This window comes from Spermophilus citellus (assembly GCF_964194105.1).
Source record: "Spermophilus citellus genome assembly, chromosome: 15".
Classification (NCBI taxonomy): Eukaryota; Metazoa; Chordata; class Mammalia; order Rodentia; family Sciuridae; genus Spermophilus; species Spermophilus citellus.
Genome location: NC_138195.1, coordinates 91,767,991 through 91,794,574, shown reverse-complemented (window position 1 = coordinate 91,794,574; position 26,584 = coordinate 91,767,991). Strand labels below are relative to the sequence as shown.

At 41.8% G+C, this 26,584-nt stretch overlaps 1 protein-coding gene across 1 annotated transcript in view; it reads right to left on the bottom strand.

Moving 5' to 3' along the window:
• FANK1 (fibronectin type III and ankyrin repeat domains 1) overlaps positions 1-26,584 on the bottom strand; it is a 72,706-nt gene that overhangs the window by 14,022 nt on the left and 32,100 nt on the right. Inside the window, exons 2-3 of the mRNA XM_081267975.1 lie at positions 6,132-6,309; positions 3,016-3,140 (exon numbers count right to left, since the gene is read on the bottom strand). Of these exons, the coding sequence (XP_081124101.1) occupies positions 3,016-3,140; positions 6,132-6,309 (303 nt within the window). The remainder of the gene's footprint in view (positions 1-3,015; positions 3,141-6,131; positions 6,310-26,584) is intronic.

The window sequence follows — 26,584 nt, the reverse complement described above, 5'->3', positions numbered from 1 at the left end:
GGGAAGAGGAGGAGGGGGAGGAGGGAAGAGGAGGAGGGGGGAGGAGGAGGAGGGAGGAGGGGGAGGAGGGAGGAGGAGGGAGGAGGAGGAGGAGGGGGAGGAGGGAGGAGGAGGAGGGGGAGGAGGGAGGAGGAGGAGGAGGGAGGAGGAAGGAGGGAGGAGGGAGGAGGGAGGAAGGAGGGAGGAAGGAGGAGGAGGAGGAAGAGAGTGGTGGGGTATCTGACCAATTTGCTACACACTTCCACTCTAAATTTTAAATACAGACATCTTAAAACACTGATCCCTTGCCAAAGTGTTCATTGAAGGGATGATTGAGAAGTTTCAGAAAATGCCAATTTCTTGGGCTTTTTGAGAAAAAGTCAAAATCACTGCCGCATCCCACAGCTGTCCACTGATGACTCCATTCCACATCACCCACCTTACCTGCTCAGCGAGGCCCTCCCAAAGGGGGGCTTGCTTCCTAGCACATCCTGACCAGGAAACTCTGCAGCATGGAAATGTGACATCCCAGTAAGTTCATCTTGTGCTTATAAGACCAGGGTATTTTGATTTTATGATAGAATTAAAATCTATGTTTTATTACAGCTTCTGAAGGAGGTACTCAGCACTTCACGTTTTCTGAGAACAAAGGGACCCCTCATAGAAGAGAGGGAAAGACAACATAATTGTTCATCACTCCCTGCTTGCTGAGTTTCAGCAGAAGACAGCAATAGCCATTAGTCAGGAAATTAGAGCCCCTTCTCAGCACTAGCTCATTCACCCTCCTCCCCAGGAGGCAAAGAAAAGCGGAAAATGTCCCCTGGAGCCATGTGAACTAACCTTAAACAGATACATTCAAGAGATTACATGAATTTGACAGACACAGAAAAGAAATGAGAAGGCCTTTGTTTGCAATGCACAGCAATTCTTTCTACTCCCACTCTGGACAGGAGTGGCAAAGAACAGAAAGGAAATTCCAGAGTGGACAGAATGTTCCTCTCCATTCACCCCCAAGCCCTTTAAGACCCTGTGGGCCTGGCCCAGGGAATGCCATTGATAAGTGCAACTGAATATAAAGAAGGCAAGCCTTTGCATGTTTTGTTTCCAAGAGTTATGAGTGCTACAATTACAAACATCAAACTGATCCTTCTTTGGTAAGAATGTCCTTGGATGCTCGTCTGAGCTAGAAGTAATGCATGTGGCCTGGACACCTGGAAGTGGGGGCACAGCAGTCTTTGGGAAGCCATCATTCATTCTATGCAAGAGGGTCATTTAGTTGCAAGATGTGCCCACAGATATTATAATATGGCAATAACACCTTTCTTGGTGGAATTTAGATCTTTATTAAAAGCAGTGAATAAATCATGAGCTCATTGGGGAAGATATTTGCCAATTAACAAGTAGCAGCTGTTTTTCTTTCTTTTTTAAGGGCCCAGCTGATTAAAATTGCATGCCTCATTTAAGCAAGAGTCTCATGTACTTTACCTGGGAAGAAGAAAAAAAAAAAGGCTGAGCATCCTTTATTCAAACAAAGTACATGCTTTTGTGATTCATTAAAACGCTCTCCAACTGAATGCAAATCATCAACCCACAGAAGCATTTTCACTTGCTCTGTATAATGTGTGCATTTTTAATTCTTTGTTTAGCACGATCTTCCTCCTTAAAAGAGTCTGCACAAGATTGTAACAATAGCATAAGGGATCAGCATCCCGCCAGCACAGCCTGCCTCATTCAGAAAGCAGAGAATGCCCGACTTCTACCACCCAGTAGCACCCCAGGAGGCCTGTTCTGCCTGCCTGCCTGCAGGTACTTGTGCTGGACCTAGCAAGGAGACAGTGTGGCACTGCAGCACAGTGGGCCATCACCAGCAAGCCCTGGTTCCATAGGGGTCTCATCTGACTGCCCACAGAAGCTGTGGGGGGTAAGCACAAGCATCTGGGCCAGCTGTGGCTGCAGCCTTTCCCCAGGCAGCGGGAGGCACCCGAACCCGTCGGCAGCTAGGCAGTCCGGCTGCTCTCTGCCTTCCTGAAGGGCTTCCACATGGCATACCAGCAACAGGGAGACTCCAGCCAGAAGACCTAGAAGTCCCTGCTCTGGCTTTGCTGTGCTACTAAGAGGGTACTAGTGACCACCTGAAGCCCACCACAGCTGGTTTCAGAACAGCCATCATCACTTCCCCTATCGGCCCAGGTGGATGGGCCCCAGTATGTCCTAATAGACACCAGTGTGAGCCAAGAAAGCCAACATTTCTTTTCATACTCTTAACTCCCACTCATAAATAAATGCCTAAAGGACACAATCAAAAGCCACATAAAATGTACATAAAAGCCAAATGTCACACTGAATATAACTGAAAAATACTTTGCTCACAAAAGGAATATTTTCTTTATATAACCCAAAAAAGACCGATCTGTATTGTGAGTGGCCATGAAGGACTTTTCTGATCATTTTAACCTGTTCAATATGGTAGCCCAAAGATGACACTGAACACTATATCGTGAAAATGTTTTCAAATGTCAATCTCAGAAGATACTATAAAACTGGGAAAAGGACAAAGTGGTCAAAGGCTCTGTGGCCAGCCTCCTTGGCCACCCCCTCTGCAAGGATTCCTTCCAGAACACTCTGTGGCTGGAGGCAGCACTGTGCATTCCTCACAGGACCCCAAGAATCAGATGTGTCTGGCCAGTCAAGGCACACACTGAGTAGACTGACCCCTTCAGAGAGGACACTCAAACGCACAGCGGCTAAGCACACACTCCTGGCCCTCTTCCAAAGCAAGGCAACTCCGCCATGGTGCCAGTGTCCACGACTAGGACAGTCCTAGAACAAAATCGGGCGTCTCCCATTCTGTGAAAGCATAGTGGACGTCCCTTGTGTCACACGTTACAGGAAGCCCGGGCAGTAAGAATGCTACCACGGTGCGTACAAACGGAATCCTTCCTGCTCTGTGAGGCCGGGGAAAGGCAGGACACTGCCTCTGCACTGCGTCTCGTGCCTGGGCCCTGGACTCGCCCGCCTCGTGCACCGGGTACTCACTGGTCGTGGATACCGAGATGATGGGGCTGTACTCGCATTCTCCAGAGGGGCTGGTGACCTTCAGTCGGAATCTGTAGAGTGTTCTCGGTTCCAGACCTTCAATGACGTGCTGTGTTGCATATCCCCTAGACGGGAGGAGACACGACACACTGCTGAAGACACCAGGTCATCTGACAGGCATCCTGCGTAGGATGTGACAAGGGCAGGGGGGAGCAACTTTTGAATACTGTCTATGTCCAGTACAGAGCTGGTCATGGGTTTTTTAATGCTTTGAGAACAAAGGACAGGTCACACTGGCACCTTTATCCCTTCCCAGCACATGCCCTCCCTATCCACAGGTCCTCACCCATGCCTGGCCCCTCGCTTGCATATAGTTTTGTACCCTGGAGAAGTAATCATTCTAACCCATGTCACTTATCCTTAAAGGACAAAGTTCCACGTTTGAACTTGCATGTATTTGAGTTTCAAGTGGGATCTTCCGTGGATGGGGGAGGCTGCCTCTCCGACAGCTGCATACTTCAGGCCCAGCGCTGCAGGGAAGGGCCCCAGGGTAGTGCCCTAAAGACTGCTGGCAGCTCATGAGCAACCAACCGGAGGGCCAGGTGCATGTAAAAGAACCCAGACAGCTTGTGATGAGGTCAGTCCACCAGGCAAACTCTGTTTTAATTATTATTATTTTTTTTTGAGACAGAATGTCCCACTGTTGCCCAGGCTGACCCTGAGCATACAGGCTCTATCAATCCTCCTGCCTCAGCCTCCCCAGCTACACTGGCAAGTCTTTAAACCCTTTAAAATGTATTTTGAGTTCAATCATTTCTCATAATGTTCTGTTTTCTCCCACCTCAGTTATTGCAAAAGTTTCCTAATTGCTCCTTCCCACTGCATGCTGCCTTGCCTCTGTCAGCCCGAGCTCAACCTGCAGCCAGTGTGTCCTCACAGAGCTTGAGGCAGGCCTGCCCTGCCCAGCGTACCCATCTCCTTTGGCTTTCCCACTTCAGATTAAAAGCCAGAGGTCCTCCCCACAACCCACAGGCTCTCATGACCTCACCAGCCTCGCCCTTGTTCACGCCACTCCTGAGTCCCTGGACCGCTGCCTGCCCTCTCCTACCTCAAGGCTTTCCGCTGGCCACTTGCTCTGCCTGGAATGTTCCAGGTACCCCTCACTTGCTTCAAGTCTTCACTCAGAAGTTACCTTCTTATGAAATTCCCCCCCACACCTAGACCCCAGCTTTTCCTATGGTTTTTCTCCTTAAGAGATCACACCTGGCATATTTATTTATGACTAGTCTTCCTCACCACAAGGAATTTCTGCCTGTCCCCAGTGCCATGTCCTCAGCATCCAGGACAGTGCCCGGCACATTGCTGGCACTGAATGATACATGCCAGTGGATGCAGAGATGAGAGATGGGGCCAGTTACCACAGGAATGGATGGGCAGGGCAGACAACAGGGACGTTCTCAGTCGAGGGAGACTCTGACCTGGCAGGAGAAAGGATGGGATGAAGGGGGACGCGTGACACACAGGGAGAAGAGTAGACACACCTGTAGAAAAAGTCAAGGCATGTTCAAGACAGGAAGCAGACCTAACAGGAGGGTCATGCTCAGAGATGAGGCAACAGGAGAGGCTGTGGGCAAACTGTAAAGAGAAGCAAACCTTAGTCTAAGGAGCTTGACCTTCATCCTGCAGGCCAAGGACACCTGCTGGAGATAACTTGACAAAACGAGATTTAACAAGAAAATTAACCTACAGGATAGAACAAAGGAATAGAAGGCAGGAAAAGAGGAGCAAAGCCCACTCCTGAAGGCGACATGGGTGTTGGGCATTGTGGGCCAGGGTCCACGGTGGCGCTTGCATTCTACCAGACTAAAATGCCCTGCTTAATGAGAGGGTATAAGAGGACCTCACCAAGGGCCAGCTCACAAAACCAGGTAGCTGTCTCTGAGAAGCCGTGGAGGGGAGCCCAAGTCAGGAAGAAGTTCCTAAATTCACAAGCCCATCATCAGATGATCTGGATAATTGCTTTTTTAAAGGAAGACATTTGCTGGTTTAATGCAATCTAGAGCACAGGCCAGAACAGAACAAAAGAGGTCAAGGCTAACATAGTGCACGCCTGCCACCTAGTGTCAAGTTGGAGCATCCAAGACTCTCAGGGACCACAGGAGCCCAGGCATATCCCTGGAGCTGGGGTCTGCAGCAGGGCCACCACTCGGCAATACCAGCCAGCATCCGAGGCCATTCCCTGGCCCCAGGGCAACATGGTCTCGAGGGAGAATATAACGGTGCAAATGCACACATGATGCTGGGACATGAGCACCTGCCTTCCCTGTGACAAGGTGAGCATCTACCTGGCCACCTAGCAGAAGGAAAGAGCCAAGAGGAAGCAAAGCAACACCTGGGACGGCTCCCTCCAGGCCACAGGCAACAGTGGCAGGAGGGCTAAGGGAAAAAGGTGACACCTTGTTTCCTTCTCCATAGAAATTCTTAAAACTAGTGGGATTCATGCTTTTAGAGGCAAACCACCATCACAGAGGAATATATGGCATGATTACAATAACATCTTCAGGTGGTCAGGCCAGGAATTATTTTCCCATGGTAACTACATTTCAGATTACCTTTTCCTCCCTCTGATACAGAGAAATGTTGCTCAAATATTGGAGATATTAACACTTGGGTAACATGCTTCCTGTGTGCGCTCATGTGCATAGGAAGGGAGCTGGAGACACTTGGCAAGGGGACACTGTGTAATGTAAGATCAGGAAAGTTGGCCACCGTGGACCACATGCGGGCTCATCCCACAACTCTGAACATGGCCTGCTAGAAGCCTTGCTTAATTTCATCAGACTATCTTTTCTCTCTCTACATTTTGGATTTCTAAAACATACCTTCAAAATAGTTCCAAAGTCAAAGAAGCTCTCAAGGTACAGGAGGCTTAATTTCAAAGTCACGGCTAATGCTTTTTTCTGAAAATTGTAATTCAGAAAAGAGCATGAATGCAAATTGTGCCGACTCATTCTTCTAATTTCAAAATAAGCAATGGCTTTTCGGAGATAATAGAAATTGCTTTAGACGATCAGGAAACCAAAGCAAAAGGGTAAGCAATCCAATGTTGCACCTACGTATAAATGATACCGTAAGTGTGCGTTTTGGGGTCTTCTTCCTCGATTGAGAATCTAAGCCACTGTTCCTGAGGACCTTGCCGTTTCTCCTTCTTTTCCAGATCCCAGTATAACTCAATGCTGTGATGAGTCACTTTGCCCACAACAGGTGGATGAGGCTTTGAGGATGGCATGGTTTCTAAAAAAAGAACAATACAGAATTTCAGAACCCCATTTCCCTAAGGAAGAGAGACTGCAGAGTGGACTTCAGTTGCTCAGTGACCCAACTGTTTCTCACACGTCAGGCACACGTGGGTGCTGACACCTGGAAAGCTGAGGGGACACCAAACTCAGAAGCTAATTAATATGTCAATTCCAAAGACAGCTGGCCTGGAATCCCCAAAATACTACCAACCAGGTAGTATACCTTACAGTATTATGCCCAGACAGAGTTGTGCATTCTGTGATAAAAGTGTTGGTATTTTCATCATAAACATCCTAAAATATGTATGTTAGCACATTGTTTTAGGACCCTAAAGTAACTGGCCAAAGTGAAACCTTCACCAGGGCAAGAGAGCAGAGGCCAGACCTGTAATAAGAGTGACAGGAGAGCCAAGTCACAGGCCCAGCCACTGGGTGGAGGCAGCAACAATGGCATTGTGTAACCGTTTGTGCCAGATACTGTCCCAGACCCTTTACACTTATTCATTCAACTTCACCAATTCCAAACAGTTTCAGACACAAAGAGTTTAAGTAACTTGCCCAAGATCACACAGAAGTAACCAGCAGAATCAGTATTATAAAAAAATGGTCTGGCTTACGAGTCCCCAACGTTTAACTCCATGCCCCACTGCCCCTTAGAAGTACAGGGGTAAAACGTAGACCTGGGATGAAGAAAGTCTGCCATTTATTGACTTATTCTCCAAATCATTCATTTTTAACTCAGATTTAACCTCAGTGAAATTTTAAAATAAGAAAACTTGACCCAAAAAAGGTAAGCCAGGAAATTGTTTGAACGAAGTCCAGGGCTGCTGTGCAGAGGGGGAGGAGGTGAAGGCAGCGCCTTCCCACACGGGAGGTCCCAGTCCACTGACCTTCAGGAACCCAGTCCTTGAAAAGGAAGAGGGCCCAAGAAGTCCACATCCACCAGAAGTGAAGGCCAGGAGGGCAACAAGGCTGGGCCCAGGTCCACCTCTAGACACCACAGGGGCAAGAGCCAGCCAGTTGCTTTCTCAGGCTCAGCATGGGACATGGAGGAGCAAGAGCCACAGTGACAGGCAGGAAAAGGTCCCAGAATGTGGGTAAAACCAGTAGTGAGGCAGTGTGCCGCTACAGCCGGAAAAACTCTGAGCTTGAGCAGAGAACACACTTCAGCAGGAAGGCACTCTCAGCAGTCCCAAGGTGCAGCAAGCTCTTCCTCTGTAAACTCACGGTTCCAGCTTTCCTAGCAAGCCAGGATTGCAGACAGGTGCATGAATCCATGACTACAGCCCCGGCTTCTCCGACCTTCGATTTAACCTACTGTCCGCATAACAAGTAACATATCTTCCCTAAGACAAAAAATCTTTTGAAAAACTCAAAAGCTGACCATTTTGTTTTTATTTAACCAGAATGTTTTCATAAATATTATATGAGTTTTATAAAATGTACGCAACCTATCCACAGACATCCATAGACACAATTTGCACAATTTTTTTTAACACACAATACTTTTAAAACTCTACTTTTTCCTGGTTAGAAGCTTCAGATCTTTTAAGAGGAGCTTTTACTCAATTTTTTTTTAAGTCTAATAACCAGGTTAGAAACTATCTCAATCTCAAGTCATAAATTAAGGTTTAAAATTTAAATTTTCTAAAGATTACAAACAAAAATTATAACAGAACTTGCATTCAAGTTGGCATGGTAACCTTTAAGTGACTGACATGATCTTCCAACTTTTCCTATCTTGAATGTTTTCCCCAAAAATGAAAAATGAAAAACAAAAATACTATAAGTAGCAGCTCAAAAGAATGATTATACGAGAATTTATGTACGTTACGTACCATAAAATCTTTTCATAAGAAAGTCCTCATGCAAATATGACAAATAAAATACTGTTATGCCCTGGTACCATTTGCCAAGTAGTAAATAATGTGAACATGAGTAATGAAAGACTCATGCACTGTCACCATTCAGTCCCCATGGTTACTTAGAAGATGGCATAAAACTTGACTATCAAATACATAAGAAACCCATAGTAAAAAGCTATCCTACAAATCATGGTTTTAAAAGAAGAAACCCGTAGAGTTTAAATAAACTACTACATGATATGAAGATTTAGCATCCAAGTTTTCTTAAAAGGGTCATAATAATTAAAATTAATACAAAAGTGCCAATCCCATAAAACTCAAATTCCTGAAAAATATCAGACCACTCAGGAGTCTTCTTAAAACCAGCTCATCTTATTTCAAAAGCTCTAGAGATGACTGGTAAGCATACTCTGAATTGGAATTAGCAGTTGTAATTGGTGTCATGAAAAGTGGGAAATAAAGAGAAAAGGTGAGTACATTCATCATGTAGGTAGAGACACCAGGAGCAGAATTGTTTCCTTGTCCTTCCAGAAAAACACCTGAAAATTTACTGAGGCCAAATCTCACTGACAAGGGACCACTTCAGCCTGGGCTCCTACAGCAGATGTCCACAATGAAAGGGACACCATGGTGAGGAGCACTGAATGAGCAGCAGCAGAGGCTGCACCTCAGAGTAACTGACCACGCTTGGCCCAGTAATTACAGCATAAAACTTGACCCCCAGGAATCAAAAGCACTCAAAATCAAGATACTATAGCAATCACAAGCATTCCTGCATTTTGGATTTTTAAAGTATCAAACACATTTTTGCCATGAATATATATTGAAAAAGGAATTTTTAAAACCAAATATTAAGAGCCACCCAGTGAGGACAGTTTCTCCCTCACTTAAAAATTAGGCAGCTAAAATAAGTTTTTCTACCACTCCTCTATGGAGTCTATGAATCCCTGATGGGTGAAAGTGCCAAGCACATAAGTAGATATATAGAGATTTTTAAAATGATAACCACCACTAAACACAATTAAGGAAATGCTCAGTTTCTACTAAGCAAAGAGGGGGCATTAAAATAATTGTGAGGTATAATTTTATTTATAACATTGGATGCAAAACATGTCATTGTGATACCCCATGTCGTTTGAAGCTCTGGTGAAACTGGTGTGATCATGGATTGTAGCCACAAGGTACCAAAGCAGTTCAGCCACATTCTACAATGATTGTAAGACATCCCACTGCTGATCCTACTCCTAAAAAGCATCTAAAGGAAAGAATTCAGAAACCAAAAAGTGTAAATGGCAAAAATGTTTTTGAATTATACATGCTTTTAGTTTTTATTATGGAAGAAATTTTCAGAAATAAAATCATCAAATAGTATAGCAAATCCCCTTGTGCCATCATCCTGTTATCAACATGATCAGGGCCAGCCTTACCTTTCATCCACTTCCATCTCTCCCCAAACCTGGGTTACTTAATGGTTAAATGTAAATGACATGTCACTTTGTATCTGCACCCTAAGCTCTTTACACATGTTTTTTTTAAACTTCACAACACCCCCATGAAGTGGGAGAATTTCCCCCACTCTACAGATAAGACTATTGCATATGAAGGTCACATAACTTGCCAGACAGGTCACTTATCAAGCAGCAGAGCAAGGATTAGAGCCCAGGAACTTGATTCCAGAGCCAGGCCCTTCACTTCAAGGACAAAAATCAGCTTAAACATAAAAGACAACCAGAGACACTGCCCCCTAGAGTGGAAATCTGGAACTGCTTCCTGTCCTGGCTCTACCATGGATTTTCCTCATCAGGAAAATGGGAATAAGGATCCTGCCCTACCTCTCAGATTTACTACAGAGGAAAAAAATAACATGATAAAATATCAAAAAGCCTCCTCCAACCTAAAGTAGGGGTAATGCTTTTGAAAAACACCAAAACACACACCTATTTCACTTTTTGTACATGGAAACCCTGCTTGAGATTCCATGCAGTAATGGGTGGAAGGCAAAATAGGAAATGTGCTTCCAAGACATTTCTTTTGCTTAACTGTAATAACGTCAATTTCCTGCCGGTGTGTGCTAGGCACGGCATTGTACAGGACACTCCATCCATAGTGTTCTCAACCCCCGCTGAGGGCAGGAGAGGCAGAGACCATGGCTTGAAGAGGGAAAGCAGCTTTCAAGGCTCAGATCCCGGTGTGGGGAGCCAGGTTCCAGCCCAGGTCTCTAATTTCACACTCTACGCTCTTTCCTCCCAGGCTTCGCCTAACAGGGAGCTCCAGGGCTTTACTATGTAAAGGAACAATGAATCTATAAAATGACAGTCTTTCAAAATCAGATATGTAAAGTCAAACTGCTATATATATTCTTGCAAAACAGTATGTCACTGACATTTAAATTACAGTGAAAATGGTGGGATATTTTATCTGAAGCACTAGGAAATGTTCAAGATGCATATGATTAGCTTATATGCATTCTTATGAAAAACAGGATACTAAAGGTAATTTCCAAGCAAATTCAACAAAAAAACGAATGCCAACAAAATACACTTGACCTCACTGATCATCAGAACAACGCAATTAAAATAACATTTCATTTTTGTCAAATTTGTTCAAATCGATATTTGCCAACAGCCATGAAGAGAAGAGTGGGAATGCCCCACGCTGGAAAGTGCAGACCGCGAAGTCTCTAGGAGTGACTTGGGGAGGCTGAGCGGAGTTCAGGAGGACACACTCATGGCCCAGCAATACCACTCCTTGTTATAGAGGTTGAGTCACAAAAGAAAAGCGTAAAATGACCTGCAAGATACAATCTACATGAAGCTTGATTTAAAAATCTGTGTTCGTGTAGAATGGAAGGAAAGGACTGGAATAGCAGAAGAATCATTTTATTGGCAATGTCTTGCTTCTTAAGCTTGGGTGGTAGCAAATGAATATTTATTCTGTTATTTCATATACTTTATGCCTAAACTATTTAATAAAAGAAAATAACAAGTTCCTGAATTCATGGATATACATTCACCCTTATTCTCTTCTTACCCATTTCCCAAGAAAATGGGTATCCAGGTGAGCTATACTTCAAAACAAGTAGAACTTAAAGTAATTCAGTCTCAAATTCAGAAACTCATGAGAGCTGGGAGCCTAGTATTTTCTGTGTTCTGATGACACTTCTCAGTCCACCTAGAGACTAAGCTCCTTTGAGGAAGGTAAGCTGAGGTTCCTTCATTCTCCCGCCCTGTTCAATACAGTTTCATTTAGTTTGAGCTGATCAGATTGGATTCAGATATTCATGAGGTTCTATTGCATTACTCCACAGAATATGTTGCAGGTAATTTAACCAGGGCAGATAAGTAGTATCTTAACACACAATTTTGCATTTTATTCTATGGCTCTCAGTTCTTATTGACATTTAGATTATATGTTATTTACCGGTAGGTATGAAAAATAGACAGCTACTCACTTCAAATATGCAGAGAGGTTTCTAATACCTCTGTCACGAGAGTTCATTTCATGAGCCTGACTTCCAGTTCAACGTGTCATCCCCTAGAATGTGACATCGTCTTCCAACTCTGAGGCTACTCATTTGCCTTCCAGGGAACCCTGAAGAAACACTCTCCATCCAGCAGGGAACAGAAATCATTCCACTCTTCTCTCTCATCCGTACATAGAAAATGAAATGGCGCAGACTGACACGAGGATCTGTGAACCAGTTTCAGCACAAAGCCCAGTGTGAAACAGGGCGCGACCACTCGGGGATCTTCCTCAAGTGGCCCTCCCCTGCTGCTTTCCTGCTCTGCCCCCATCCTGCCATTCTCTGTCCTTTTGTTCTTTATACCTTTTTGGATATTACTGTGATGGGTCTCTGCCAAGTATTCAGAATAAGGAGACCAGGACAGGCGAGTTAAGCCCTCACTGACCCGCAGTGTTGCGGGAGACTGTTGCTCCACTCCAAAGTCACCCCAGTTGCTGTCCCTGAACTAAAGGAAAAGCCCAAGAACCTGAGGGATGTCTGCGCTCATGCCTCAAGGATGAGGCGCAGAGAGGGCAATGAAGAACAATAGGGCAAGAAAAAGGACCCTTCTTCCACCTATGTTGGCAGTGACAAGGTCTGCAAACTTGGCCAACGAAAATCCAGACCTAAAAATGAATCCAGTTAATAGCAACAGAATAGTCCAACTAATACCAAGACCTCTGGAGAAAAATTTCACCCTCACCTTCACATCCCTGATAGAGAAATCTTTAGTATAATGTTTTTTATACTACATTACAACCTATTCTGTTTATATTAACCCATGATATTTGCCACCTGCAGTGCCTTTTCCAAATAGGATGGATCCCTGGATAATCAGCAACCATGTCGCTGATTCTCCAACAGCTTTCCCAAGACAGGTTTGCAATAAAAAGAAAATAATAAATAGAAGAGCTAGATGAATTTAACATATAACTACAAATTTAGTACCATACATTTCCACAAACACACTTACTCTGAATAGGTCACCAGGGTATACACAGAAAAATATACTGTACTATTGTAGTCAGTACATAAAGAATCCAGACCATAAATTAGATATAAATTATAAATCATGGTTATTGTTCTTCTCAATTAGCAGAATGACATCCTATCTAAGAGACCCCCTGCTTCTGCTGTGGGACAGCTCTCATGTTCATCTGTTTCTTGGCTCCACACATGCCTTCACAGTCACAATTCATGTTCAGCCCTTCTCTGCAAAGTGCAGCTAACCATGTTCTGCAAACAAAATTCAAAGGTAGCTTCTGAGTCATCATGTCCTTCAAAAAGTCTCTCCTCCTGCTTATAAAACACAGCTGGAAGAAAAATTTATTTTCCTCTCTGCACGAGTCACCAATGTGCAGCTCTCATCTCAGCTCAAAGACAAAAAAAAAAAAAAAAAAAAAAAAAAAAACCTTCAACCTCCACTCAGACCCGGTGTCCCTTTCCCAGCATCCAGCTTCTTTCCCTGCCCTTCCCCCACTCCCTACCCATTCAACCATTTCATTAAATTTCCTAAAATGTATAGAGGGCTTCTACTTGAAATTAACTTTAAACCACAATTTTTATTTTTATTCACACACTACAGTATGTAAATATACAGCCCTTTCATATCTCAAATCACAAATGACAATTGGTACATGCAGGGCATTTTGACATACTCTTGCTTAACAAGGAGTATAATAACTACCATGAAGTAACAGGGCTTCCAGAAACAAGGTTTATTGTATCAAAAAATATTTCAATATTCAAATATTGGAAATTTTTTCAAATACTTCTTTCTTCATTAACAAAAATTTTTCCAAAATGGCAATATTTTTTCTTAAAAGAAAACAATTCCTACTTGTGATTTAAAAAACAAAACAAACAAACAAACAAAAAAAGCCTCAAGCAATACAGACATTTTGAAGCAGGAAACAAAAGTTCTAACAGACCCTCTGCTGACCACAGAAGATAGCTACACATAGCAGCTTGATGAAAAAAATCTTTCAAAAATATCATTAGTATGGATAAAATTTTACAAAACTTTTCCAACAAGGCATTGTATTCAAGGTACTGTTTTGCAGCCTGCTTTTTTAACTTAAGCTGTTGGCAGTTGTTTATGTATGCCGTGTGCGACTTTAACTCAATTTTTAAAAAGAAACCTCTCTGTATGATGATTTATGACAGACAACACTAACATAAGTTGTGCATTTAATTTCACCCAGTGATTAAGATATTTACCTAAAAAATATTGGCAAGACAAATTCCTGGAAGTAGAATTATTGAGTCTTTGTATGTACATATGTTTAATTTTGGTATATTGACAACTGTATGCAAGAGATCCATTTTCTCACACCTGGAGCAACAGGAGTGCTATCAACCCCTACAACTAGCAGGTGTGAGGTCTGGAGACACACGAGTTGCAAGAAGACCCATCAAGGATGATCAGTGCAGCATTAGTGATGTGGTCATAAGAAAAAAGAAAGCCTGCTTGACAGGACAAGCTGACAAAAAAAAAAAAAAAAAAAAAAAAAAAACAGAATACTACACTTTACAGTAGAGTGTAACTTTACCACACTTGGGACGCTTTAAGACACATCTATTCTTGCAAAAGGGCCATAAAAGACAGCCCAGCCTTTCTCCCCATATCCCTCTCTGCCAAATTAAAAGTTAAAATTTAATTAGGAACCAGAGAGACTAGAAATGTTCCAAAGCCACTGCAGGAACACTCAGAAAACAGAAACCCAGGAACGTACAGAGGCAAAGAAGCAGAGAATCAGAGCCGCGGAGAAGCAAAGCTGCCCTGCCGTGCACCTAGAAGGAGGGAAGAGTGAGGACAGGTAAACACAGCAACTGTGCTGCGGGGATACCGGGCTTGGAAAGCAGCAAGAAGATGACTTCTGAGGGGCTGGACATGTGGCTCAGTGGTAGAGTATCTGCTGGCCTGTGCGAGGCCCTGGGTTGAATCCCTAGTACCACAAACAAAAAAACAAGCAAGAAAACAAACAAAAAAAGTAGACTTTTGAGACTCCTCCTCTCATCAAAAATCTTTAGGGCATCCAGAGTAATCCTGGTTCAGGGAAGCCCCTTGACTACCTTCAGAGGCAGAAGCAAATGCTACCTGAAGGCAAGGCTCACCATGTTAGCCACATGGTTTTAAATCAAGCAAAGACTGGCAGACACCAAGGAAGGCAAGCAATAGAGTCAGAATGCACAGTCTGTAAGAACAGAGGAGTTGGAATTGCAAGATCCAGAATATCTGGAACAAAGTATGAAGAAGTAGAGGGTTCAATTACAAACTGAATATACAGTGGCAAAACTAGGAATGGTCAGAAATATTCAAGGAAAAAAGCAAATGGAGATCATAAAAATGAAAAAAAAATGTTGGAGTATGAAATTGAGTGGATTAAGTGGCAAATTTAAGAATGAAAATATAAAATAGAGGGTAAGAGAGTAGAATGAGAAGATCCAGCATATAGTTAATCAGAGAGCCAGAAAGGGAAAATAAAAAGAATAGAAGAGGCTGGGCATGGTGGTCCACACCTGTGATCCCAGCTACTCAGTAGACTGAGGCAGGAGGATCACAAGTTCAAGGCCAGCCTGTGAAACATTGTAAGACCCTGTCTCAAAACAAATCTATCTCTCTCTCTCTCTCTCTCTCTCTCACACACACACACACACACACACACACACACACACACACACTTATATATACAAGAATTCACAACTCCAGGAAGCAAAACACATCAGGATAAATAAAAACATGCCTAGACATGTAAAGGTAAAACAGCAGAACATCAAAGGTAGTGATACAACCCCAAAAGCAACTAGAGAGAAAATACACACCACTGACCAAAAAAAAAAAAAAAAAAAGTCACAATGACAGCAGAGTCTTCAATGATGACAATGCAAACCAGAACAAAGTACAATAAAACCTTCAGAAAGAGGGACAAGCAGCTGTCAGTCTAGGACTGTATACTCAGCAAGATTCCCTTCAGGAATAAGGATGAAATAAGCACATTTATCATGTAGATATGTAAAACATTTGGATATAAGATGTAAAGCCAAAATATACAAAGAATTCTTAAACTTCAACAATTAGAAAACCCAATTAAGCAATTAAGATCTGACTTGATAATATATATGACAAGCATATGTAAAGATGTACCATTTGTCACTAAGAAATTGCAAATTATGATAACACTACACATCTATTAGAATGTATAAAACTCAAAAGCCTACCAAATGGCAGAAAAGATGCTGAAAAACAGGAACTCTCATTCATTGCTGGTGGGAATGCAAAAATGATTTGGAATAGCATTTGGCATTTAAAAAAAAGTTAAACATAGTCTTATTATATAACCCAGCAATAATGCATTTAGGTAAATGCATTATTGATTTTAAAACTTATATTGACTATGTGGACATTTACATATATTATTCTACTTTTATTCATAATTGCCCCAAACTAGAACCAATAGGGTCCTTCAGGAAGTGAATGGATAAAGAAACTTGTATACCCCAACAATAGGACATTTGTTATTCAGTGATTTTTTTAAAAAATGATCTGTTAAGCCAGGTGTGGTGGCACAAGTCTGGAACCCCAGTGGCTAAGGAGGCTGAGGTAGGGGAAGGGCAAGTTCAAAGCCAGCCTGAGCAACTTAACAAAGCCATAAACAACTTAGCAAGACCCTGCCTCAAAATTTTAAAAAATTGTAAAAAGGCTGGTGATGTGGCTCAGTGGGAGCACCCTTGGGTACAAAAAAAAAAAAAAAAATCTGTCAAGTCCTGAAAAGACATGGAGGAAACTTAAATGCAGGTTGCTGAGTGAAAGAAGCTTGTCTGCAAAGGATATATCATCTCCATGATTCTAAATCAGACATTTTGGAAAAGACAAAACTATGAGAACTGTTAAAAAGATCAGTGTGTGCCAGGGATTTCAGGGGGAAGAATGGTTAGATAGGTGAAACAAAGGGGAGTTTATTATGGTAATAAAACTATTTTCTTGTGATATTATAATAGTGGGTACACAACGCTGCATTTGTCAAAACCCATAGAACTTTGCAGCACTAAGAATAAAAACACATGCAACACCTAGGAGTTTGGGAACTCCCAAGACAAAATACAGAATATGACCAAACAACCTAACTGTATTACAAACATAAGAAACTGCCTCTTAAAGGGGTGAGTGGAAAGGTTTAGCCCCAAGTAACTCTAAATGAGAGCAGTCTCTAAAGGCAAAGGAAATTGGATGTGAGCACTGTGCTCTAGTGGATAACATTGTTCCACAGGGTTACAGTTGAGTAATTCTCATGCTGCTGTGCAGGTATACTGGAATCTACTGGAACAAAACAATAAGAAAATGGATGGCAGATAGTGGGAGTTACAGATAAACAGGGGGAGGAGACCAGAATGATCCACATGGCAAATGAACTAAGGTGAGTACCAACTCATGCCCAGCTTAGCTTACACAAGTGTTTGTAGATGTGACATGTAGATACACAGTCACTATATGGTCACATATTTCTTTGCTCTGACAGCTGAGAAAGTCTAAAGCAATGATACCCCAGCAGCAATGAGCACATCTAGCATCCAGGTCTTGGTTTCTAAGAATATTCTTCAATTGAAGAAACCAGAGTTCCTTGGAGAAAGAGCCAATTCTAGAACTGGGACAAGGAATAGTACAAAATGAGTCTGAAGCACCATATAGTGCAAAAAAGTTAATTATTGCTAAAAATGAAAAAATTTAAAAGCCCATTACCCACCAAGGGGAGTCAAGGGGCATAGGAAAAACTGAAATTGGAACTCCCCAGGGTCAAACCTAGAATGTGTGAACAATAAATAAATAGTACTGGATTACAACTGAAGGTATGGAAAAAGTTCACAAGTTCGTACTAACATAAATACATGAATGAAGAGAAGTGGAAAAAACAAACATCCACCCAGGAGAAGTGCAAATAATGTACAAGAACACTCTGGCCTAAGAAAGTGGAGCCTCATTCTCCATTCCTTAAGCAAGGTGGGCAGAGACTTCCTTCCCACGCACAGTATGGAAAGGAGGGAGAAGCCCAACAAACGCCAGCGCCACCCAGTGATCAGCGTGAGCATCAGAGGGACAAGCCTTGGGGATGGTAGGTCTAATTGATTGGATGTGATGACGATAGCACTCTGCCTCTGTGGGCCTCCTCCAGAAGGCCTGTGGAATCCACCTACAACCTTCAGACATATCCCAGCTGAGAGACACCTGCTGAACACCTGACCAGCCCGCTTCAGAACTGCCAAGTTCATCAGAAAGAAGAGTACTTAAGAAGATATGACACTGTGTGTGATGTGGTGTTCTGGATGGAATCCAGGGACAGGAAAAGGACACTGGGTATGAACAAGGACACCTAAATAAAGCACGGGCTTTAGTCAATGTGTCAACATTGGTTCATTATTTGTAACAAATGCACCATGTTGGTGTAAGTCGTTAATGAGTGAAACAGCTATGACAGGGACAGGGGAGGGAGGGACTCAGAGGCCCCCGCGCGCGCACACACGTGGGGCCACACACAAATGACAGCAAAACTCTGTTCAGAAACATGTTTAAAGAACTCAAGGGGGTAAAGTAAACCTAAAATTCTTTACCCAGTAATATTATGCTTTTGAAATAAAAGTAAGTCTTTTTAGGTTAAAAAAAAAAACTGGAAGAACTCATCACAAGGACACCTGAACTATAAAAAATGTCAAAGGAAGTGTCTCAGGCAAACAATAAATCTAGATCTGTACAAAAAAAGAAAAACTAAGAATGCTTAAAATAAAAAAGGTAAATATAAAATATGTTGCCTGCCTAAAGCAAAAAAATTAAAATGTACTGTGAGGTTAATTGGATAGAGAAGATGCACGACAATAGCCCACAGGGTGGGGGAGAAGCCGAGAGGAACGCTGCAATGTTCTTGTGCATAATGTAAAGATATTGGAGAAAGATTGTGATGAGTTAAAGACGCCTACTTTAAATCCTAGAGCAACCACTAAAGGAAAAGACTCATCATAGGTTGAAAGTCTATACCATGTAGGATCTGCCCTGGTACAAGTTTGTAGCAAGTTCATGTTTCTCCTCCTTAGTTGTTTATTTAGACTATCTTCCCTCTAGTTAGTCAGAAATTTTCCTAAAGAGCCTGACTGTGTCCATTCATGTCACCAAAACCACTAAATAAATACACACGCAGATTACCACCCAGTTATTTAACTCTTATGTTTACTAACTACAACTTTAATTTAAAACTGCCTAACCATAATGTTAAAATTACTTTAATTACTTTAAACCATTTCAAATATACACAATAAATAAATGTACCTATGCTATATTTTCTGCAAACCCAACAGTCTTTGGTCTAAAGCAAAAAAAATCCAACTTGGTCTAAAGTGAGGAAGCAATAAAAATAAAAATTATTCATGCTCACACATGATAATAAATCTGCCTGTTCCTTCCCATTTTCTATACTAGCATAACTTGCATTATATATGGAGGCTTGCAGGCAAGGGATATCGTCAGTAAATCATATTTCCTGAACAATCTTTAGAAAAGCAAAGAATCAAAGGCTTTCTTAAAGTGCTCAGAAAATATCACTTTGAATCCCACTTCAAATACATTCAATCCTCCTGCTGGCTGTTGCCCCTCTATGCTACAGAAGTGCTGGCTCAAGACTCAAGAGCTGATATTTTATGTGCACTGTTTTTCTTGCTACGTAGAACAAATGCTTTCTAGTCCAACTGTGAGACAGCAACTTTTTTTTTTTATCTGAATCTCCATTTTCCTCTAACTTTTAAATTATGAACAAGCCGATGCAAAATGGCAGAAGTTCCCTTTGTGCAACTGTGAAAGGGGGAAGAGTCAAGGAAACAAAGGAGAAATTATATTCCTGGGAGAGAAAGGGAGGAAAAACTTTGAGGACCAACAGAGAAGTGATGAGGAATCTGAGCAGTGTGGAGAGCCAGAGGTGAGGGAGAGAAGGAAAAGCAAGTCCCAGCAGCTCCATCTCAGGCGAGGGGAGGGGAACACAAGCCTCAGGGAGCCAAAGGGTATGTTTAGTCCTGGTAATGGCTGAGGCTGGCAGTCCCAATTGCAGGAGGATCCACAGTTTATGCACGCTTCAAATCCAGCTTGGGGATTTGGTCTGAGAGTACCTCCTCCTGCACAGCACACTAACTTCAGAAAAGAAAAGTCAACACATTGCTCAGCAAACTCTCAGACTACCAGAAGCCATCTTGAGAAGGATCCTATTGTTAGTGAACAGACTCTTCTGGGGAGCAGAAAACTCAGCAAAGTATCCCTGTGGACACTTCATCATAGTGACGGGGCAGGAGAGAGAAGCGCAGGATACTTGTTCCTGGGGAAGAGCCAGAAACAACCCACCAAGTCGTTCCAGCAGCATCGAGGGTGTTCTTGGAGGAAAAGTGGAAGACACAGTGGTCAGTGGTCCTATCCTCTGTGACAAGCAGTGAGACGAGTTGCAAGTAAGGTGGCTTGGAGCCAGGTCTGAGAATGCTGGGACTGAAGGTGGGAAATGCTTGGTCCCCTGCCTCTCTCTCTAGCACCAAGTGACTAGTTCCACTAGGCCCCCCCTCACACACTGAGGCATCCTGGGTACACAGCACAGCTTGGATATTTGTCATGCCCCTGGGTTCAAGGCTGAAGTCTACAGAGCTGAACACCGACCCAACTGGTGCAACCCCCATGACACCAAAGCTAGGCTGATGAGGATCGCTTGCTGTGACCCAGACATCGGCCATGCCCTCAAGCAGGCCCACTAAGGGCCTCTGGAACAAGTGTGCACACACGTGGAAAGAAGCATCCGCAATCCAAACAACCAGGAGGAAATTTTGACTCGTTTTCTTTTTCCTCCATCTATTCTATCTTCTACTTTTGATATTATTAAACATAATAAAAAATAAGCAGAAGAAAAAATTAATAGATTTCTCTCTTCTACTCTCATTTTTCTTCTCATTCTATTAATTTTAATATTTTAGTTCATTATATAATATTTTGCCTTTCTTTACTATAGTTATTGGCATTATAGTTTTTAACAATTGTTAGTATATTTCTACACCTGGTTTGTTTATATGTTGTAGATATTACTGTTGTTTGCCTTTTCCCTTCTAAGTGGAGCAAGTGATGAAACCTTAAATCTCAAGAGGTTGGGTGGGTGCTCTACCACTGAGTTGCACCCCTAGCACAGTTGAGAGAAATTGCATTTTATTTCAGCCATGACTTAGTTACATTTGAACCTGAGTGAAACTTCAATTTTAAGAATTGGGGAGATACAAAGCTTCCCAGCCAATGATCTCAACTAGGCACATCCGGGATAGGCCCCAAATCCTGCTCCTAGGCACTTACCCCCAAGGCGAAACTGTTGTGAATGTTCTGCCTATGAAGGACTTGAGCATAGGTTACTCTCATACCCTTACAGACAGTTCATTGTAGACAAGACCGGAGGAATAATTACACAGGATGTACCTCATATGTCCCTTCTGCCTACAGCACACCTACCTCAACTACCAGAGGTACCCCACTCTTTCAAGACCTACACAGGAAGCATCCCTCAGGCTTTGACATAGTACAATTACACCCAAAGAAGCCACAGTGAAACAACAAAACTAAGTCCATTTGGAATTAAACTCATCACTACACAAAAAAACAGTAGCCCAGGGCACATCCTCAAGAGAAGACTATTCCCTAAGAAAGTTTCTCAAATAAAAAAAGTGAAAAGATATATTCATCCAACATATGGCCAAACAAAACAACATGACACCCTCCAAAAGTTCATAATGCCTAGTAACTGATTCCAAAGATATTGAATTAGATGAAATAGAAGAGTTCAAGAGCATAATGTTAAAAGTGATTGATAGGGCTGGGGTTGTGGCTCAGTGGTAGGGTGCTTGCCTTGCATATGTAAGGCACTGGGTTTGATCCTCAACACCAAATAAATAAATTACATAAAGGTATGTGTCCATCTATAACTAAAAAAAAAAATTTTAAGTGATTGGTAAATTCAAATAGAATATAAATAAGAAGCTGAATGAATTAAGGAATGCTCTTTCACATCCTGTATTAAGAGATACAGATTTTAGAAAAAGAACCAAACAGAAATCTTAAAAATGAAAAGCCCAATAAATCAAATTTTAAAATTTGGCTGAAAGCCTCACCAATAAAATAGTTCAAATGAAAGAAAGAACATCAGGACTTGAAGGTAAAGTTGATAAATTATCACATTTAGACAGTAATAAAGAAAAAAATGAGAACAAAATATACAAGACCTACGGGACATGATTAAGAGACCAAACATGCAGATGATAAGTATTGACAAAGAAGCAGAAGTACAATTAAAGGCATAGAAACCTGTTCAGTGAAATAGTATCAGAAAAGTTCCCAAATCTTGAGAAAACTAAACTGCCAAAAGTACAGAAGAAAGAATATTGAGAGCTTCAAGAGAGAAGTACCAAGTTACTTATAAAGCTAAATCCATCAGAATAATACATTTCTCAAAAGAAACTCTACAGGCCAGCAGGCATGGAATGCTGCATTTAAAACCCTGAAAGAAAATAACTGCCAACCTAGATTGCTATGTCTAACAAAGCTATCCTTCAGAATCAAAGAAAGAATAAAGACCTTCAAGATAAACTAAAGGAATTCATGACCACTAACCTAGCATTATAGAAGATACTTAAAGGAAGTCTACACACAGAAGAGAAAGCAAGATAAACACAATCACCAGAATATGGTAAGGAATAAATTTCACTAGACAAGTAGACAAAATAGAATTAAGTAAGATCAAATATTGTTAATTCAGTAAACAATTAAATCTCTAAGATGAATAAGGAAGAAAGAAATGAATATAGGTTTGAAACGACCTTTTAGTAATACTTCTGAATGTAATGGACTCAATTCTCCAATTAAAGGGTTCGGACTGGTTAATTATATTAAAAAATAAGACCCAACAATCTGCTGACTGCAAGAAACTCGCCTCACTGGCAAAGACATATATGGATAGAAAGTGAAAAGTTGGAAAGCAAGTAAATGAATCTCAAAGCAAGTAGGAGTAGCTATAATCATATCCAATAAATTAGACTCAGACACAATAGGTCAGAAGAAACAAATAAGGTCTCTGCATATTTATAAAGGGAACAATCCATAAAGACGACAGAATGATTCTAAATATATTTGTACTTAAGGTAAGAACACTCAATTTCATAAAACACACACTACAGGACTTAAAGGAAGAAATGGACTACAATATGATAATAGTGAGTGACTTCAATACTTACTCTCATCAATAGATAGATCTTCCAGAAAAAAAAATCAGAGTTAAATTACACTAAAAATCAGATACATTTAAGGAAAATTTACAGATTATTATATCCAACAGCTGTAGAACACACATTCTCATCAGCACACAAAACCTTTCCAAGGACTGGGTTTGTACTCATCGGTAGAGCGCTTGCCTAGCCTGTGTGAGGCACTAGGTTAAATTCTCAGCATCACAAATAAATAAATTATAAATAAAGGTCCTTCAACAACTACAAAAATCTATCTTAAAAATCTTATCCAAAACTGATCACATTTTAGGCCATAAGGCAAATCTTAATAAATCCAGGAAAACTGAAATAATTCCTTGCATCACATCAGATTATACTGGAATAAAATTAGAAAAAAGCAGCAAGAGAAACTGCAGGAAATGGGCAAATGCAGACTGAACAACACAGTTCTGAATGAGCAGTGGGTCACTAAAGAAATCAGGGGGAAATTAAGAAATTTTTAGAATCAAATGAAAATAAAAACACAACCAACATTTGGGATACAGCAAGAACAGTTATAAGGGGGAAGTTTATAGCTGCAAGAGAGAGTCTACATTAGAAAAATGGATCTCAAATACCCTAATGATGCATCTTTAGTCCTAGAAAAATAAGAAAAAGCAAACCCAAAATCAGTGGAAGGAAAGAAATACCAGAGTAGAAATAAATGAAATAGAGGCTAAAAGAATAATACAAAGGATCAGTGAAATAAAGGTTGGCTCTTTGAAAAGATAAACAAAATCCACGAACCCTTTAGCCAAACTAACCAAAAGAAAGATCCAAATTAATAAAATTGGAGATGAAAGGGGGGATATTACAACAGATACCACTGAAATCCAGAGGCTCATTCAGGAGTATTTTTCAAAATTGTATTCCAATAAAATAGAAAATCTAGAAGAAATGGACAAATTTGTAGATACCTATAACTGTTATGGTTTAGATACGAGGTGTCTCCCAAAAGCTCATGAGTGAACAATATAAGGATTTTAAGAGGTGAAATAGATTTGAGAGATTTAACCTAATCAGTGGAATAACCCAGTGATGTGGGTTACCTGCATGGTGATTATAGGCGGGCAAGAAAAGGTAGATCACTGGAGGTGTGCACATGGTTTTATATTTGGGCCCTGGTAGGTGGAGTTCTCTGTGGGTCCCTGTTGCCATGTCTTAAGCAGATTTCCTCCTCCATGCCCTTCCACCATGATGCTCCGTCTCAGTTCTCTCCTAGAGCAATGAAGTCAGCCAGCTACAAACTGACATGCCAAATAAACTTTTCCTCCTCTAATTGTTATTGTCAGGTCTTTGAGTTACAGTGACAAAATAGCTGACTAAAACAAATGGCCCAATAAACTGAACCCAGAGTATATTAAAAACGCAAACGGACCAATAATAAGCAATTAGATAAAAGCAATAATAAAAAGTCTTCTCAAGGGATGGATTCACAGATTTTTACTAGACTTTTAAAGAAGAAAACAACACTCAAACTATTTCATTAAAAATGAAAGGAAGGGGGCTGGGGATGTGGCTCAAGTGGTAGCGCGCTCGCCTAGCATGCGTGCGGCCCGGGTTCGATCCTCAGCACCACATACAAACAAAGATGTTGTGTCAGCCGAAAACTAAAAAATAAATAAATAAATATTAAAAATCTCTCTCTCTCTCTCTCTCTCTCTCTCTCTCTCTCTCTCTCTCTCTCTCTCACCTCTCTCTTTAAAAAAAAAAATGAAAGGAAGGAGCCCTTCCAAACTCCCCACTACCAAAATCTGGTAAGGATACAACAAAAAAAAGAAAACTATAGACCAATAATCCGTGAGTGTGTGTGCACGTGTGTGCACGTGTGTGTGTGCACGTGTGTGCACGTGTGTGTGTGCGTGTGCGCACGCGCATGTGTGGTGGTGTGCTGGGGATTGAACCCACATTCTTGTGCATGCAAGGCAAGCACTCTACCAACTGAACTATATCCCTAGCCCTAGCCCAATATCCTTGATAAACATAGATGCAAAAATCCTCAATACTTGCAAATCAAATTCAACAACACAAAAAATATCACACACCTTTATGATCAAGTTAGTTTCTTTCAGAATGAATCCATATATGCAAATCAGAAAACAAAATAGGCTACATAATGGAACCAAGAACAAAAATCACATGATCATTTCATTGGTTACCAAACCTTTGATAATATTCAGCACCCCTCATGATAAATGACCTGAATAAACCAGGAATAAAAGGTGTCTACCTCAACATAAAAAAAGCTATATAGGATAAACCTATTGCCAGCATCATACTGAGTGAGAAAAAAACAGGAACAAGACAAAGGGGTCCACTATCACCAGTCCTATGCGATGCTCAAAACTTTGGCCAGAGAAATCAGGCAAGAGAAAGAAATAAAAGGTCACCCCAGACAGAACATTAATCTCCATGATATATAAAGGTAGAACTGGCAATGCCAAGACATGATCCCAGGTCTGTCTGACTCTAGAGTTCTGACCCACAAGACCAGACTGGACCTAGAGAGGTAGCTCTCTGTGACATGGAAAAGTACAGCTTAGTACCCAAAAGGCCCTCTGGCCCCCTGGCTCTCTGGCACTCAGACCTCAAAGGAAATTCCAGAACATTCTTTTTCCAGAGCCCAGGATCCAAGTTAACATTAAAAAAAAAAAAAAAAAAGGTTAGTTTGGAGGCTTTTTGTTTTTGTTTTTCCCTGTGCTGTATCTTACTCTCGAGACAAACTTGCCTGGGAGGATCTGATAGAAAGATAAAGCCTAAGATAGAAAAACAGCTGATCCAGTTAGAACAGAGTCGGAAGCCTCCCTATCTGCAGAAGTCACCCTCAGGTAGCTCTGCCCTACATAGAGGGACTGGAGAGCAGAGTGTGACAGCACTAGATCACCCTTCAGACTCAGCTGGTGCTCTGGGTCTGGGGGCAGTTGGGAGACTCCACTTTGCCAGAGCTGATGTTCTGCATGCATCTGCACACCAGAGGTGGGACCTGGCAGGCCCCTCCCAGAACAGATGGGCCCTGGTCATGTGGTCAAGCTGTTCTCAAAGCAGGGTTCCTGGATCATCACTGGTAACCTGTCAAAAATGCAAATTCCCAGTTCTAAGCCAAGGCCTAAATGAATCAAACTCTGAGGCAGGGACAGTCCTTTTATGGGTTAACAGTCTTTCTGGTAGTTCTGATACACATTCAATCCTGAGAACCACTATAAAATGACAGAAGATATGCAGAGCTTAAACCAAACCGCTAAGAGCACAACACTCTCCGCTGACATCTCTGTGGGAGAAGGGTGCTACCCCAACCCTCGGTGGGTACATAGCCACGGGCCCTTTCTCAAGGAGAGCCAGGGTCTGATCACTGCAGCAGGGGTCCTGGGAGCTGCAGGGACAAGCAAACACCCACAGAATGCCATCCAGTGGATCAGGCCCAACAGAGGTCTACTAACAGGCAGGATGCTCGGCTCTGCCTCAGATACTAAAGGGCTCTCCCACCAAGACAGCACCTGAGCTTCTGGGCAGGGTGGATAGGAGGTTTCCAGAGACAAAAGGAATGTTTGGTATTCAAACTTCCCCCCAACACCAGGGACAAACACATTTGG